The sequence below is a fragment of the Lates calcarifer genome, linkage group LG10 (genome assembly GCF_001640805.2).
Source record: "Lates calcarifer isolate ASB-BC8 linkage group LG10, TLL_Latcal_v3, whole genome shotgun sequence".
Lineage (NCBI taxonomy): Eukaryota > Metazoa > Chordata > Actinopteri > Centropomidae > Lates > Lates calcarifer.
The window spans coordinates 22,918,021-22,934,615 of record NC_066842.1 but is presented as its reverse complement, the minus strand read 5'-3'; the positions used below and the strand labels follow the sequence as shown (position 1 = coordinate 22,934,615).

General features: G+C 40.3%; 2 protein-coding genes across 5 annotated transcripts; both read left to right on the top strand.

The window, feature by feature from the left end:
• The first annotated feature begins 859 nt into the window (after nt 1-859).
• On the top strand, nt 860-4,854 carry LOC108901881 (nuclear transport factor 2). Of its 3 annotated transcripts, none has more exons than XM_018703539.2 (5): nt 860-951; nt 1,960-2,081; nt 3,852-3,923; nt 4,138-4,236; nt 4,390-4,854. In XM_018703539.2, the coding sequence occupies exons 2-5, from the start codon at nt 1,983-1,985 to the stop codon at nt 4,501-4,503; spliced, it is 384 nt and encodes a 127-aa protein (XP_018559055.1). In that variant the 5' UTR covers nt 860-951; nt 1,960-1,982; the 3' UTR covers nt 4,504-4,854. The 3 variants fall into 3 exon arrangements, with proteins under 3 accessions (XP_018559055.1, XP_018559057.1, XP_018559056.1); XM_018703541.2 differs by lacking the exon at nt 860-951 and adding an exon at nt 1,185-1,208; XM_018703540.2 differs by lacking the exon at nt 860-951 and adding an exon at nt 1,294-1,316.
• On the top strand, nt 861-14,461 carry LOC108901879 (nuclear transport factor 2). 2 transcript variants are annotated; one of them, XM_051073579.1, is made up of 5 exons: nt 861-951; nt 10,588-10,709; nt 12,400-12,471; nt 13,688-13,786; nt 13,940-14,461. In XM_051073579.1, the coding sequence occupies exons 2-5, from the start codon at nt 10,611-10,613 to the stop codon at nt 14,051-14,053; spliced, it is 384 nt and encodes a 127-aa protein (XP_050929536.1). In that variant the 5' UTR covers nt 861-951; nt 10,588-10,610; the 3' UTR covers nt 14,054-14,461. The 2 variants fall into 2 exon arrangements, with proteins under 2 accessions (XP_050929536.1, XP_018559052.1); XM_018703536.2 differs by lacking the exon at nt 861-951 and adding an exon at nt 9,426-9,516.
• Nucleotides 14,462-16,595: the final 2,134 nt, after the last annotated feature.

Sequence of the window (16,595 nt, the reverse complement as noted above, 5' to 3'; positions counted from 1 at the left end):
TGAGGTGCTGGGTGAGGCAGGGTCACTGGAAGCAGCAAGGAAGTTGAACCTGAGGCAAAGGCAAATACAGGATTAAATGACATTCAAGAAAACATGAGAGAAATACAGGAGCTTGATTACTGGATGAATCACAGGTGTGCAGGTAGACTAGCAGCAGGAGGTACCTGATCACCACACCCAGACAAACATGCATGAACTGGAGACAAACAAGGCACACAAGGGAGGGGCAAAGCCACACACAATCAGCTTTCATGGACACAGCTCATCCTGTATTTCTGTTTGTATCTTTGACGAGAGCTGTTATCTTCAGTGTTTTGGTCATTATGACAGTCTTTTAGACCGCAGGAGTAAGACCTCTAGGATACAAATTACCACCTATGATTTATTCCAGTAAATCAGTAAATGTTGCAGTCACAAACTCACTTTCAGTCTGGTGACAGTAATCCTCGTTAACAGTTTCCATAGAACCAAACGGAAAGTAGGATCTATCAGGTTGTCTCCCTCCTCCATTCCATTGACAATGGGAACATAACTCATCTGGACCCCACATACCCCAGGATGACACCTCTCCTTGTTGTCAGCACCCCAACTGGATGGCTAGTAGTAGGGCAGAGAGATTTGGCGTTTTAGTCAATGGTTATTAACGACCACAGCAATGCTCAGGTTTACATTAACCTTGCTTAACCTGGTTGGTAGCAAACCTGTCTTATTTTAACAATAATGATAAAATTATTATTATTATTATTATTATTATTATTATAAATTGTTTTCCTGAAAATTGTACTGACGTTCAGAACAACCAAAATACATTCATGAACGCAAATTAGTTAGTACATAAACACTACAATTCCCACAATCCACCGAGCCGGTTACGGCGCAGAGTACGTGCTCTCGCAGAGGAGCAGACATTGCACTGTGAGCTCGTGAAGCCGGCCTCGGCGTTGGTTTGCGGTAAGTTTTTATTACCGATTTTTAGGAAACCCTGTTAAAGAATAGTAAATGGAAACATGTGCGAAAACAAAAAGCGCTACTTTAGTCTGACATTGGCACAAGTGTAAACAAGTATAAGTAGTTAAATTGGCTGCTCCTGTCCATTTCAGGGCCAACGTTGGGCACGCATTGGGCACGCCTATGTAAGGTAGCTGCTGCGGGGTTCCACAGCTGTGTGCGCGGGCCCGGAGGAGGCTTTAACAGTTGGGGAAGACGGGGTATTTTTAGCAACCAGTGAAAAGGCCAACGTCAGCCAGCCAGTTAGCTAGCGCTTGGATATCTAATTTATCAGACACCTAACGTTAGCTGGCGGGGAGGCATGCTAGGTATATGAACTGTCTTTGCCAGCGCGAGCTGAGTTACCGTTAGCAAACAAGACAGCTCATAAGCTAGTAGTAGCTAGTTAGCTAGCGTTAACTAGCCATAAATTAGCTTTTCCATTACGCAAAATAAGCGTTACTAAATACGTTTTTGTCTCTCTAGCTGTAACTATATTTACGCGGGCCCACGACTATTTATGTCTCGTGGGTATTTACTGTATGTTGTTTCGACTTCACAGCTAATTTTCAGAGCTCTCAGATTGTTCCAGTAACAGCAGTGTATCGTTATGTGGAAGCACATGACTTGTGCATCACTGTCACCCAAGCGGGGAGAGCGTTTTACGGCGCGCTCAGCAAAACACGCCTGAGCCATTTTATTCAAAGTAGTCTTATTTTTTCTGCGTGTGGTGGTAGTGTTTTAGTCTGTCCGTGTTTTGTTTTGTTCTTTAGATTGTGGTCAGGTTCAACAAGGTAATGACATTTAGTTGAGTATCTTTTCCATTGGTCTGTTTTTTTTAAATAGGTGTTCAGATAGTTTGAGATCTGGTGACTGGGAAGGCTGTAGCATATGATCACTTAAATGCTTAAATATTTTCTGACCCCCACCCTCTCTCTACCCTGCTCCCTTCCTGTCTCTCCATCTTCCCAGAGTGTGTTGCAGGGTGATTCAGGATGGGGGACAAGCCTGTGTGGGAGCAGATAGGAGCCAGCTTCGTGCAGCACTACTACCAGCTGTTTGACTCTGATAGATCACAACTTGGATGCATATATGTGAGTATGACAGAGTGCTTTCATTCAGTTAAATGTTTTACTACAGGGATGGGCCACACTGAATCAAGTTTTTTTTTTTTTTTTAATTAGTTTCAGTAATGAGGAATAGGCCATGTTTATGGTCTCTAATGGTAAAAAATAAAATAAATCTTTATTAACTATTTGACTTGTGGATTAGATAGAAACAAAAATAATGTTGTCACTCAAAATTACTTCATCTCCATGCTCCCAACCATCTGTTGGTGTTCAGCAGATAGTCAACACAGGGGTGTAAAGACTGGGAAGTATAAACATACTGGCACAAATTGTATGTTTTATTTAAGGTGATGCAATGAGTCCAGGTGTATCATAAAGTGAGTTCAACTTAATGGCTCTCTTGGAGTTACCTGGTTTACCTGAACATAGTCCACTCTGGATAACCTGTGTGATGAAGTAGGTTATCTAGAGGCTCCATGAACTGTTTTATTCTCCAGCTACAAGTGCTTTCATGTGAAAGAGGTGCAGTTGATTAATCAGGGACAAAACAGCGATCTGCACAAATTTGGTTACGGAAAAACTGATATTCAGGCTGTGCAAACACTAGAAATTACATACATACACATATACATATGTTAGAGGAAAGCCAAAAAAGAAAAAAAAAATTCTGATGATGAACAAGCTATTATATGTAATGCACATGAAAATAACTTTTTTAAAGAAATGTGCAACTATTTGAGCTGGCGAAGCAGAGATTGAGTTGACAGAAAAGTAGTAAATGCCTGTTAAGAATCTTTATGCAATTAAAATGCAGTACTAGTCATCATTATGTAGTTGTATATTGTCATCTACTCTCCCTCCATTTGTTTTAAAAACAGAGTGGACACATGGAAGTCTGGGGCAGCAAAATAATTTAACTGATCTGTAAAAATATTTACCGCTCTTATTATTTGTCTCGTTTATTACAAACTCTTTTGTCCCTCTTGGGATCTTGTAGGAACGATGACTCAGTTTTTCCAGTGATCTAACTGGATAGTGACTGCTGGCAGGTTTTGATCTGATCTGAAGTTAACTTGCTCCAGAGCAGGTTAGCCACCCTTCATTCAACCTAATGTTTTCTGATCCAGGTCTGAGTCTGTGCAAATTAGAGGATAACTAGCTAACCTAGAATGCTGACAACATGGTGGACGTGTCCAGTGTTAATTTTTTGTGCAGCAGTCATCAGTCACACACTGTCACATCTTGATGGCACCACATTTTCCTGGCTATTACACAGTGTCTTTCATCTCCTACATTGTTGGTTAAAATGTTTTAACATAGATTATTGATTATCAGTGCCATGTATTGCACACCAAATATGTGATTTGAAAAATTTAAAGAGGTGATTTACTTAGAATTATCTGTGGCATGCATAATAACCTGGCTTTAATTATAAACAACACTATACAGCAGCACCAAAAGCATTTAGGGCTGAAACAATTCGTCTTTAACCTTTTTATCAGTTGATCAACAATAATGTAATCATGTCATGATGGTCAATTCATCATATCAGTATTTTTAAGCTATAATACCAATTATTCTCTGGTTCTAGCCAGCAGATTAATGAGAATAATCATCAGTTGTAGTCAAAGATTCTATCATAACCTAAAGCAAACAGTGGATAGAGATACTGAATCAAACAGGCATACTGCCTGAACATAAAGCCTTTTTTTATCCACAGTGTAACTGTGAAGAAGTACAAAACATTCTCATGAATTAATGTGGTAATAAACGGTCTCTGTTTTTGCCTCACAGATTGGTGCCTCATGCCTTACGTGGGAAGGACAACCGTTCCAGGGAAAAGGAGCAATTATGGAGAAACTCACTGTGAGTTTGTTTGCTTTGTGCAGAAGTAACATGTAGCATGTAACAGGTGGTGGGATAGCCCCTAACCTGTTCATTGACAGTTATCCTACTCTTTCTCTCAAGTTTTAATGATCTTGTGTAAATGATTCAGTTTCATCTTGAATTTATGTTCTCTCCATGTCTGATATACCAGTTAATCTTCTTCTTATGTATTTTTCCTGTGTGTGTCTGCCAGAGTCTCCCCTTCACAAAAATAGCGCATAGTATAACAGCGCAAGACCACCAGCCAACTCCAGACAGCTGCATCTTGAGTATGGTTGTAGGACAGCTAAAAGTAAGTAGCATTATCATTCACACCATATTCAGTCAGCTGTTCTACAGCCAAATCATCACACATTGACTCCTGAAATATATAAGGTTTTTCATGTACCTGTGTTTCAAATACTTTCTGGCACCATGCTATCCTCTTCTGTATCCTCTTCTGCAGGCAGACGATGACCCCATCATGGGTTTCCATCAGAGTTTCATCCTCAAGAACATTAATGATTCATGGGTGTGCACCAATGACATGTTCAGGCTGGCCATTCACAACTTCGGCTAACCCCCCATCCCATTCTGGTGGGCAGGGGCGGCCATAGTGATGGGCACTGTGTGAAAAGTATGGAGGGAGGGGAGCGAAGATTTGAGGATGGAGAGAAGAGAGAACACTCATTCCTCCCTCCTGCTGTCTCATTTATGCCTGTTTGACAAACAAGCAAACACCATATTCTAGATGTCAATCACTGAACCTCATCCAGGTGGGTTTCCAGACCACCCCAGCCAGTAGAATTGCAATGTGTTTCTTTGCTGAGAGCCGGCCGACCAATCAGACGCCCCTGTCTGCCACTCCGCTGATCTGCATGACGCTGGGAACCCCTCATTACAATATCTACACTCAAGCCACCTGAAAGACAAACAGTTGACCGACGCCATTAACTCATACTCTGCTCTGCTCTCCACCCTTCTTTACTCTATTCTAACCTATTCTACTCTGCTGTTGACTCCACTGTGGTCAACTCAGTTCTGTTAGCACTGTTGTTGACTGGTTTGTAGATCCATGTTCAGGTCCAGAGTCGGCTTCTTCAGTTCTGAGTTCTTGTGTTGTAATTAGTTTTTAGATGCCACTTGTGTGTTAACTTTAGCTCGCCTTAGTGTGTTTAACTGAGTTTTATCTTCCTTAGCAAAATTGTTAACATTGCCATGATTCATTCTCATGCCAGGTTTTGCTCTCGCAAGCCAAAGAATCATGGAGGACACCGAGTTATGTCCTTGTTGTGTGATTGAGCCTGATTTTGCATATTTCTCTCTCTCTCTCTCTCTCTCTCTCTCCTCTCTCTCTCGCTCTCTCTCTCCTCTCTCTCTCTCTCTCTCTCTCTCTATTTCTGTTAAGTTTCAATCTGTCTTTCTCACACATCTGGCAGTTAACATGGACTACAGCCACGATACACAATAAAACCTGGACTTTTTCTTAAAGGTGTGGCTTTGTCTCTCCATATGATTTGCTGTGGCGAATTGTTTCCCAGTCTTTCATTTTCATTTTAGTTTGGGTGACCATACTACAGAGGGTCAGCTACAGAGGAGCAACATTTATTGTGATCTAGTTGATTGAAAAAGCAAACACATGTTGGCAGTAGATCCGCTGGATAGGTATTAGACTGTGACTGACCTTATTAAAAGTGAATTGGTTATCAGCCAGGTGTGCTCAGTCCACATTAAATACAGTTTAATATGTTTGTGTTTTACTATTTACATTCATATAAGTCACAGGGCTACAGACTCAGTTTTTAATTTCACAACAGTCCCTTGCTTTATGTTACCATACTTAAAAATGATCCCAATGAGTTACAGTAGTGAGGTATATAAATGGGGTGGGGGTGCTCTGTATCAACAGATACTATGAATTGAAGAATTGGGAGAGAAGAAGATAGTTCATTAGATCCCCAGTAAGCCACAGCTGTAACCAGATATTTTAGTGACTTTGAAATGTTACCACTGTTAATCTTCTATACCATTGCCAATTTACTGTATTTTTGTAGTATATGTTCATTTATGAGTGTTAGATTAACTGAGAGTAGTAGTACCACAAAGGGACTGCTACAGACTATATGATAAGTCAAAGATGTTACTGTATGGAGCAGAAGTGTTTCACACTGTAAGCATCAGTATGAACTGTGTTGAAACAACAGATCATCTCTTCATTGAACATTCCTCATAAGGTGCAGCATTGTTTTGCTAACTCATTTGTGTAATGACATCCTTGTGATGATTGTGTCAGTCACATTTGTGATACAGTTTAGGAGTCCTTGTGTGGAGGACACCAGACTAGAGCAAGTCTGGATGAAGGAGCCAGTCACCTGACTGTAATAATGAGTCAAAAACAGGTGTTCCTAATATTTAGTCCACCCCATTCAAAGCAATGAGGCTAGGTTGAACAACAGAGTTTTGGTTAGGTGTATATAGAGTCTGAATTGAGCCATCCGAATACTGTTAGGTTTTTGGTGTTATAATAACTAATGTCCTGAGGAACTAAAACGAAACTAGAAACTGATAACTGATAACTGATAACTGATAAACAATGACGTAATGTCATAAAAACTCAGTTTTACAAAAAGTTCTTCAGATTAAGTAAAATGTTCTAGTATTTATGTCAAGGATCACTGGTGCAAGGGACTAGATTAGTATTGAATTTGTGAGGAAACTACTACAAAGACAGGCACACTTTATGAAAGGTCAAATTCGTACCACGAGGAGGCCTGAGAGAGGAGATTTTCTGTGTCCAAGCGTCAAAATGTCATATTTTATTTAATACTTGCCATTTTCAGCTATTTATTTTTAGCTCCCCTCTTGTTGGCTTTAATGAATGGGACATGAAGGTTTGGTCTGACATGACTCAGGAGATTTTGTCTTATTCAAACAAGAGGTAAGTGTCTGTCCAGATGGACTTTGGATGGGAGCATAGGAGTTGTAGGTTATGAAGCTTCTAAAAAGGTTACCAAAGAGCAAACGATAAAAGATCATAAAAGGAGAAACTCTAACAACACAAAAGTATCAGATACGAAGTTTAAATGTCTAAGAATCCATATTACTGGCTGCGGAGGGCCATATGATGCCTTCTGCGTGTAGTGTACATTGTATGTGATCCTCATCAATTTGAGGTAGCAACCAATGATCTCATACTTCGACAACTCGGAACCCATGGCGCGGACATAACACAAGTTTAGACAGGTTGCTCTGGGTGAACGAAGAGAACACTGACTGCATCGCATCACTTAAGAAATTAATTTCTCCCCCTAAATTAACCCAGTCTCCCCTTTCCCTCACCCATGGCGTCCAATTCTAACATAGATATTGAGGGTGCGACTTAACATGTCCAGGTCATCCTCAAGCTTGACAATGATCCGTCCCAGCTACCAAAAATCAACTGGTCCATGGACATTGACATGTGGCCAGGAAGTGTGTATCCTGATGTTTATATTTCAACGCCAGGAAAATACACAATGCAAAGCTTGAAGGCATACAGAAGCCTTGACGCAGTTCTGTTTGTGTGTGTCTGTGCTTTACTCTCAATGCACTGTGCTTTAGACACACACCAAATGCAAGCTTCAGTGTGGCTATTTCCTGTTAAAGTAACCCTGGAGACCCTCCCAGAACTTAATGCGAAGGCAACTGGGGTGGATGTCGTCTCCTGATAGAAGCACTGTCTGACTGGGCATAATGCTTTACCAAGGGTCCAGTTGGGGCACTGGATTCTCAAACAAATCTAGTAACTTTTGGTTCTCTAGAGTGAACACAGAGGAGTGAAGACTGAAAATACTCTGTATGATTATGCCTTAACATGGACAGAAAAAGCCTAACAAAGATTTGTTCTACAGAGACAGTATTTGAATTAATATGTTTATATTAGGTTGCTGACAAAAGTCCCATACTGTATATTCCTTTTAAGTTGTACTTAGTTTTAACAAACCCTGTGAAACGCTAACAGCCTACATTAAACATCCTTATGGGAAAAAATGTGTGTGAAGCATAATTACTTGAGTAAGCATTTATGCTTGTGTATGCATTACTTACATCTTGAAAGCAGATACCAGTGCAGATGGTGTACTTTGTCTGTTAAAGTTGCTCAGAGAATCTGCCAACGTAGCACCTCGTAACATTTCTAAAAGATTTTCTTCACAGTAGCACAAACTCTCCACAGCAAAAGTCAGTTTTAGACTGCCATCTGGGACTCTTTTCAGCACATCAAATGACATGATAAATCACATGGACATACAGAAAGACAAAAACTATACCCCGTGTGTTAGTGAGGTGACGAAGTTGGTGTAGAAGCCCAGGGTCAGATCAAGGACCTGTTTGTGGAGTTTGCTGAAGAGCAAGTCATGGATACGTCAGAGTGCTTTAACCATGCGCTCTCCAGAGCAGACACCAAAATTTAGGTAAAAAGCCCATTTGAGGAATTCACATGTCCAGCCCTGGGGTAAAAAACTAAAAAGATTAGAGACTATACAGGGTAACTGTGATCGGCTCACAAATTGTGGCTATGAAATAAAACAATTAAATAATCCCCCAAAAAGTTCACAACAACTTTACAAGGACAGAAAGGACACAACACTGACAAAAGCTTACCACAGGAGTGACAGTACTACACTGCGTTATCAAATGCTGAGGGGGGTGGCAGGGCAGAGCTGTGTCACCTCAGACTGGAGTACACACCACCTCAAAAAATGCACCTCACACTGGTGTAGAAACACACACACAAACTGCCTTCCTCAAAATGAACGAATGCATGTCTATAAGCAGGAACCTACCAGGATGTAGCAGCTATAATAAAACTGCTCATAACGCAAATGGTGGTTTGCGAGAGAATGGTTAATTAATTTTTAGTACGTTTTCTTTCTGACAGTTTGCCTTTGCAAGTGAAAGAAAGTGGTTAAACCAAAGATAAATTCTGATTCTTTAGAAATATTTGCTGTAAAACAAGAGTCTTCAGCAACACTAGTGAGTCAGTGAGACTCTGAAGGCACACTGACTCTTACATTCACATGCTGACATGCTCACTATTCAAATGTTAAATTGCTAGAGTTAAATCAACAAAAGTTAATTAGAATGAGGAGTTATCCATCTTGGTTGCAGTTAGTGGAATGAGATTAAAGGTGTGGGTACTTTGCTGATAAGAACTGTTTCTCAAAAAAGTCTTATTGCTGATTTTCATAAAGCTGGAAAGAGTTACAAATTAATCCCAGAGAACTCCAAAGGGAGAATCCACAGCAAAGCAGGTTTAAAGGAATCATTGGAGCTGGTAAACATCTCTGGCAGGCATAATAATACTACTACTACTACTACTACTACTACTAATAATAATAATAATAATAATAATAATAATAATAATAATAATTTTCCCGAAAATTGTACCGACGTTCAGAACAACCAAAATACATTCATGAACGCAAATTGTTAGTATATAAACACTACAATTCCCATAATCCACCGAGCCGGTTACGGCGCCGAGTACGTGCTTTCGCAGAGGAGCAGACATTGCACTGTGAGCTCGTGAAGCCGGCCTCGGCGTTGGTTTGCGGTAAGTTTTTATTACCGATTTTTAGGAAACCCTGTTAAAGAATAGTAAATGGAAACATGTGCGAAAACAGAAAGCGCTAGTTTAGTCTGACATTGGCACAAGTGTAAACAAGTATAAGTAGTTAAATTGGCTGCTCCTGTCCATTTCAGGGCCAACGTTGGGCACGCATTGGGCACGCCTATGTAAGGTAGCTGCTGCGGGGTTCTACAGCTGTGTGCGCGGGCCCGGAGGAGGCTTTAACAGTTGGGGAAGACGGGGTATTTTTAGCAACCAGTGAAAAGGCCAACGTCAGCCAGCCAGTTAACTAGCGCTTGGATATCTAATTTATCAGACACCTAACGTTAGCTGGCGGGGAGGCATGCTAGGTATATGAACTGTCTTTGCCAGCGCGAGCTGAGTTACCGTTAGCAAACAAGACAGCTCATAAGCTAGTAGTAGCTAGTTAGCGAGCGTTAACTAGCCATAAATTAGCTTTTCCATTACGCAAAATAAGCGTTACTAAATACGCTTTTGTCTCTCTAGCTGTAACTATATTTACGCGGGCCCACGACTATTTATGTCTCGTGGGTATTTACTGTATGTTGTTTCGACTTCACAGCTAATTTTCAGAGCTCTCAGATTGTTCCAGTAACAGCAGTGTATCGTTATGTGGAAGCACATGACTTGTGCATCACTGTCACCCAAGCGGGGAGAGCGTTTTACGGCGCGCTCAGCAAAACACGCCTGAGCCATTTTATTCAAAGTAGTCTTATTTTTTCTGCCTCTGGTGGTAGTGTTTTAGTCTGTCCGTGTTTTGTTTTGTTCTTTAGATTGTGGTCAGCCTCAACAAGGTAATGACATTTTACCTACGATGAGTGAACGAAGTAATTTTAAATAATAATGTGTGTTTTGAAATCTTTGTGATGCAGGTAGTATCTTTTCCATTGGTCTGTTTTTCTTAAATAGGTGTTCAGATAGTTTGAGATCTGGTGACTGGGAAGGCTGTAGCATATGATCACTTAAATGCTTAAATATTTTCTGACTCCCACCCTCTCTCTACCCTGCTCCCCTCCTGTCTCTCCATCTTCCCAGAGTGTGTTGCAGGGTGATTCAGGATGGGGGACAAGCCTGTGTGGGAGCAGATAGGAGCCAGCTTCGTGCAGCACTACTACCAGCTGTTTGACTCTGATAGATCACAACTTGGATGCATATATGTGAGTATGACAGAGTGCTTTCATTCAGTTAAATGTTTTACTACAGGGATGGGCCACACTGAATCAAGTTTTTTTTTAAATTAGTTTCAGTAATGAGGAATAGGCCATGTTTATGGTCTCTAATGGTAAAAAATAAAATAAATCTTTATTAACTATTTGACTTGTGGATTAGATAGAAACAAAAATAATGTTGTCACTCAAAATTACTTCATCTCCATGCTCCCAACCATCTGTTGGTGTTCAGCAGATAGTCAACACAGGGGTGTAAAGACTGGGAGGTATAAACATACTGGCACAAATTGTATGTTTTATTTAAGGTGATGCAATGAGTCCAGGTGTATCATAAAGTGAGTTCAACTTAATGGCTCTCTTGGAGTTACCTGGTTTACCTGAACATAGTCCACTCTGGATAACCTGTGTGATGAAGTAGGTTATCTAGAGGCTCCATGAACTGTTTTATTCTCCAGCTACAAGTGCTTTCATGTGAAAGAGGTGCAGTTGATTAATCAGGGACAAAACAGCGATCTGCACAAATTTGGTTACGGAAAAACTGATATTCAGGCTGTGCAAACACTAGAAATTACATATACACATATACATATGTTAGAGGAAAGCCAAAAAAGAAAAAAAAATTCTGATGATGAACAAGCTATTATATGTAATGCACATGAAAATAACTTTTTTAAAGAAATGTGCAACTATTTGAGCTGGCGAAGCAGAGATTGAGTTGACAGAAAAGTAGTAAATGCCTGTTAAGAATCTTTATGCAATTAAAATGCAGTACCAGTCATCATTATGTAGTTGTATATTGTCGTCTACTCTCCCTCCATTTGTTTTAAAAACAGAGTGGACACATGGAAGTCTGGGGCAGCAAAATAATTTAACTGATCTGTAAAAATATTTACCGCTCTTATTATTTGTCTCGTTTATTACAAACTCTTTTGTCCCTCTTGGGATCTTGTAGGAACGATGACTCAGTTTTTCCAGTGATCTAACTGGATAGTGACTGCTGGCAGGTTTTGATCTGATCTGAAGTTAACTTAGCCACCCTTCATTCAACCTAATGTTTTCTGATCCAGGTCTGAGTCTGTGCAAATTAGAGGATAACTAGCTAACCTAGAATGCTGACAACATGGTGGATGTCTCCAGTGTTAATTTTTTGTGCAGCAGTCATCAGTCACACAGTGTCACATCTTGATGGCACCACATTTTCCTGGCTATTACACAGTGTCTTTCATCTCCTACATTGTTGGTTAAAATGTTTTAACATAGATTATTGATTATCAGTGCCATGTATTGCACACCAAATATGTGATTTGAAAAATTTAAAGAGGTGATTTACTTAGAATTATCCGTGGCATGCATAATAACCTGGCTTTAATTATAAACAACACTATACAGCAGCACCAAAAGCATTTAGGGCTGAAACAACTTTTGATGGTCAATTAATCATGTCAGTAATTTTTTAAGCTATTCTCTGGTTCTAGCCAGCAGATTAATGAGAATAATCATCAGTTGAAGTCAAAGATTCTATCATAACCCAAAGCAAACAGTGGATAGAGATACTGAATCAAACAGGCATACTGCCTGAACATAAAGCCTTTTTTTATCCACAGTGTAACATTGAAGAAGTACAAAACATTGTCATGAATTAACGTGGTAATAAACTGTCTCTGTTTTTGCCTCACAGATTGATACCTCATGCCTTACGTGGGAAGGACAACCGTTCCAGGGAAAAGGAACAATTATGGAGAAACTCACTGTGAGTTTGAGATCACGATTCTCTCATGATTTTTTTTCAACATGTTTTTTGCACTTATTTACCCAATACACGAGGAAGCGGAACAGAAGATATAATGGTGCCTGATACAGGAGAGGCCATATAAAGAGTATGGTCTAGACCTGCTCCATATGAAAAGTGCCTTGAGATAACTTGTGTTGTGATTTGGTGCTATACAAACCAAATTGAATTGAATTGAATGTTTGGCTAAGTGGTAGTTGATCGAGTCTGTAATTTCCTTGAGTCTATGGGAGCTCGTCGGATATGGTAATAAACTCTATAAGGTTCTAAGGCTGCCCCCTAAATGTCGACTACTGGACACATACATTAGTCAGGAATACCCTGATCTGACTCACAGAATGTCAGTGGACGAGTTGTTACTCTTTTTCTTTAGCTGCCTCACAGTTCAGTCACAGAGCACTGCAGGAGCAACAGTGCGACAGGCTGTAAACTTTACAACCAGATCGTCTAAAAATGACCAAACCACAAAACTAACTTTAGAGTTACTTAATGAAAATGGAGCGTGATGCAGGCAGTGTGACTCGCTGTGATTCTCTCCACTCCAGTGTCAGGTGAGTTCTACCTGCCTGCTGACAGCTGCATGTCCACTGCGAGAATCCGACCATCTAAAGCGGAAACTAGCAGTGATAAGACAAGTTAAAACTGGCTGACAGAGTCTGTCTGCAGTGTTTTCGCTATATACATTTCGTAGTGGCGGCCCGGCGTAGGAATATTACTGCCACTGCTGAAATATTATGAAGTTGCAGAATACCTGGTTGATCTGACAGGGAGAGAGAGAAAGAATTGAAAAAGAGAAAGTGGTAGAATTAACTAGCTAATCTTTTTTCAGCACGAGCACAGTGCCATCAGCAGGGTTTTCCTCTGGATTCATTTAGCAGTTTTCATTTGTTCTAACACAACGTCTGGCTTCGCACTGTCACACTCACTCACTCTCAACCGGTTTGAGTATCTGTGTATTCAGACAGCAGTCAGCAATCAGGCCTCAACCTTTCTGGAAACATAGAACAAGTGTGTGTATGTTCAGTGACCGTTATCCTACTCTTTCTCTCAAGGTTTAATGATTGATAAATTATTACTTGTGTAAATGATTCAGTTTCATCTTGAATTTATGTTCTCTCCATGTCTGATATACCAGTTAATCTTTCTCTTGTGTATTTTATCTGTGTGTGTCTGCCAGAGTCTCCCCTTCACAAAAATAGCGCATAGTATAACAGCGCAAGACCACCAGCCAACTCCAGACAGCTGCATCTTGAGTATGGTTGTAGGACAGCTAAAAGTAAGTAGCATTATCATTCACACCATATTCAGTCAGCTGTTCTACAGCCAAATCATCACACATTGACTCCTGAAATATATAAGGTTTTTCATGTACCTGTGTTTCAAATACTTTCTGGCACCATGCTATCCTCTTCTGTATCCTCTTCTGCAGGCAGACGATGACCCCATCATGGGTTTCCATCAGAGTTTCATCCTCAAGAACATTAATGATTCATGGGTGTGCACCAATGACATGTTCAGGCTGGCCATTCACAACTTCGGCTAACCCCCCATCCCATTCTGGTGGGCAGGGGCGGCCATAGTGATGGGCACTGTGTGAAAAGTATGGAGGGAGGGGAGCGAAGATTTGAGGATGGAGAGAAGAGAGAACACTCATTCCTCCCTCCTGCTGTCTCATTTATGCCTGTTTGACAAACAAGCAAACACCATATTCTAGATGTCAATCACTGAACCTCATCCAGGTGGGTTTCCAGACCACCCCAGCCAGTAGAATTGCTATGTGTTTCTTTGCTGAGAGCCGGCCGACCAATCAGACGCCCCTGTCTGCCACTCCGCTGATCTGCATGATGCTGGGAACCCCTCATTACAATATCTACACTCAAGCCACCTGAAAGACAAACAGTTGACCGACGCCATTAACTCATACTCTGCTCTGCTCTCCACCCTTCTTTACTCTATTCTAACCTATTCTACTCTGCTGTTGACTCCACTGTGGTCAACTCAGTTCTGTTAGCACTGTTGTTGACTGGTTTGTAGATCCATGTTCAGGTCCAGAGTCGGCTTCTTCAGTTCCGAGTTCTTGTGTTGTAATTAGTTTTTAGATGCCACTTGTGTGTTAACTTTAGCTCGCCTTAGTGTGTTTAACTGAGTTTAACTTCCTTAGCAAAATTGTTAACTTTGCCATGATTCATTCTCATGCCAGGTTTTGCTCTCGCAAGCCAAAGAATCATGGAGGACACCGAGTTATGTCCTTGTTGTGTGATTGAGCCTGATTTTGCATATTCTCTCTCTCCTCTCTCTCTCCTCTCTCTCTCTATTTCTGTTAAGTTTCAATCTGTCTTTCTCACACATCTGGCAGTTAACATGGACTACAGCCACGATACACAATAAAACCTGGACTTTTTCTTAAAGGTGTGGCTTTGTCTCTCCATATGATTTGCTGTGGCGAATTGTTTCCCAGTCTTTCATTTTCATTTTAGTTTGGGTGACCATACTACAGAGGGTCAGCTACAGAGGAGCAACATTTATTGTGATCTAGTTGATTGAAAAAGCAAACACATGTTGGCAGTAGATCCGCTGGATAGGTATTAGACTGTGACTGACCTTATTAAAAGTGAATTGGTTATCAGCCAGGTGTGCTCAGTCCACATTAAATACAGTTTAATATGTTTGTGTTTTACTATTTACATTCATATAAGTCACAGGGCTACAGACTCAGTTTTTAATTTCACAACAGTCCCTTGCTTTATGTTACCATACTTAAAAATGATCCCAATGAGTTACAGTAGTGAGGTATATAAATGGGGTGGGGGTGCTCTGTATCAACAGATACTATGAATTGAAGAATTGGGAGAGAAGAAGATAGTTCATTAGATCCCCAGTAAGCCACAGCTGTAACCAGATATTTTAGTGACTTTGAAATGTTACCACTGTTAATCTTCTATACCATTGCCAATTTACTGTATTTTTGTAGTATATGTTCATTTATGAGTGTTAGATTAACTGAGAGTAGTAGTACCACAAAGGGACTGCTACAGACTATATGATAAGTCAAAGATGTTACTGTATGGAGCAGAAGTGTTTCACACTGTAAGCATCAGTATGAACTGTGTTGAAACAACAGATCATCTCTTCATTGAACATTCCTCATAAGGTGCAGCATTGTTTTGCTAACTCATTTGTGTAATGACATCCTTGTGATGATTGTGTCAGTTACATTTGTTATACAGTTTAGGAGTCCTTGTGTGGAGGACACCAGACTAGAGCAAGTCTGGATGAAGGAGCCAGTCACCTGACACACTCATGAGTAATAACGAGTCAAAAACAGGTGTTCCTAATATTTAGTCCACCCCATTCAAAGCAATGAGGCTAGGTTGAACAACAGAGTTTTAGTTTGGTGTATATAATGAACTGACAACTAAGTGCATATATAGAGTCTGAATTGAGCCATCCGAATACTGTTAGGTTTTTGGTGTTGTAATAACTAATGTACTGAGGAACTAAAACGAAACTAGAAACTGATAAATAAACAATGACGTAATGTCATAAGAACAAATCGATTAAGTAAAATGTTCTAGTATTTATGTCAAGGATCACTGGTGCAAGGGGCTAGATTAGTATTGAATTTGTGAGGCAAACTACTACAAAGACAGGCACACTTTATGAAAGGTCAAAATTTCGTACCACGAGGAGGCCTGAGAGAGGAGATTTTCTGTGTCCAAGCGTCAAAATGTCATATTTATTTAATACTTGCCATTTTCAGCTATTTATTTTTAGCTCCCGTCTTGTTGGCTTTAATGAATGGGACATGAAGGTTTGGTCTGACATGACTCAAGAGATTTTGTCTTATTCAAACAAGAGGTAAGTGTCTGTCCAGATGGATTTTGATGGGAGCATAGGAGTTGTAGGTTATGAAGCTTCTAAAAAGGTTACCAAAGAGCAAACGATAAAAGATCATAAAAGGAGAAACTCTAACAACACAAAAGTATCAGATACGAAGTTTAAATGTCTAAGAATCCATATTACTGGCTGCGGAGGGCCATATGATGCCTTCTGCGTGTAGTGTACATTGTATGTGATCCTCATCA

Bases quoted from the DNA above. Each gene is read 5' to 3' on its own strand.
- LOC108901881 (XM_018703539.2), top strand. From the start codon at position 1,983: ATGGGGGACAAGCCTGTGTGGGAGCAGATAGGAGCCAGCTTCGTGCAG. The intron at 3,924-4,137 runs GTGAGTTTGTTT...TGTGTCTGCCAG, and splicing joins CAATTATGGAGAAACTCACT to AGTCTCCCCTTCACAAAAAT. The intron at 4,237-4,389 runs GTAAGTAGCATT...CCTCTTCTGCAG, and splicing joins TGGTTGTAGGACAGCTAAAA to GCAGACGATGACCCCATCAT.
- LOC108901879 (XM_051073579.1), top strand. From the start codon at position 10,611: ATGGGGGACAAGCCTGTGTGGGAGCAGATAGGAGCCAGCTTCGTGCAG. The intron at 10,710-12,399 runs GTGAGTATGACA...TTTGCCTCACAG, and splicing joins CACAACTTGGATGCATATAT to ATTGATACCTCATGCCTTAC. The intron at 12,472-13,687 runs GTGAGTTTGAGA...TGTGTCTGCCAG, and splicing joins CAATTATGGAGAAACTCACT to AGTCTCCCCTTCACAAAAAT.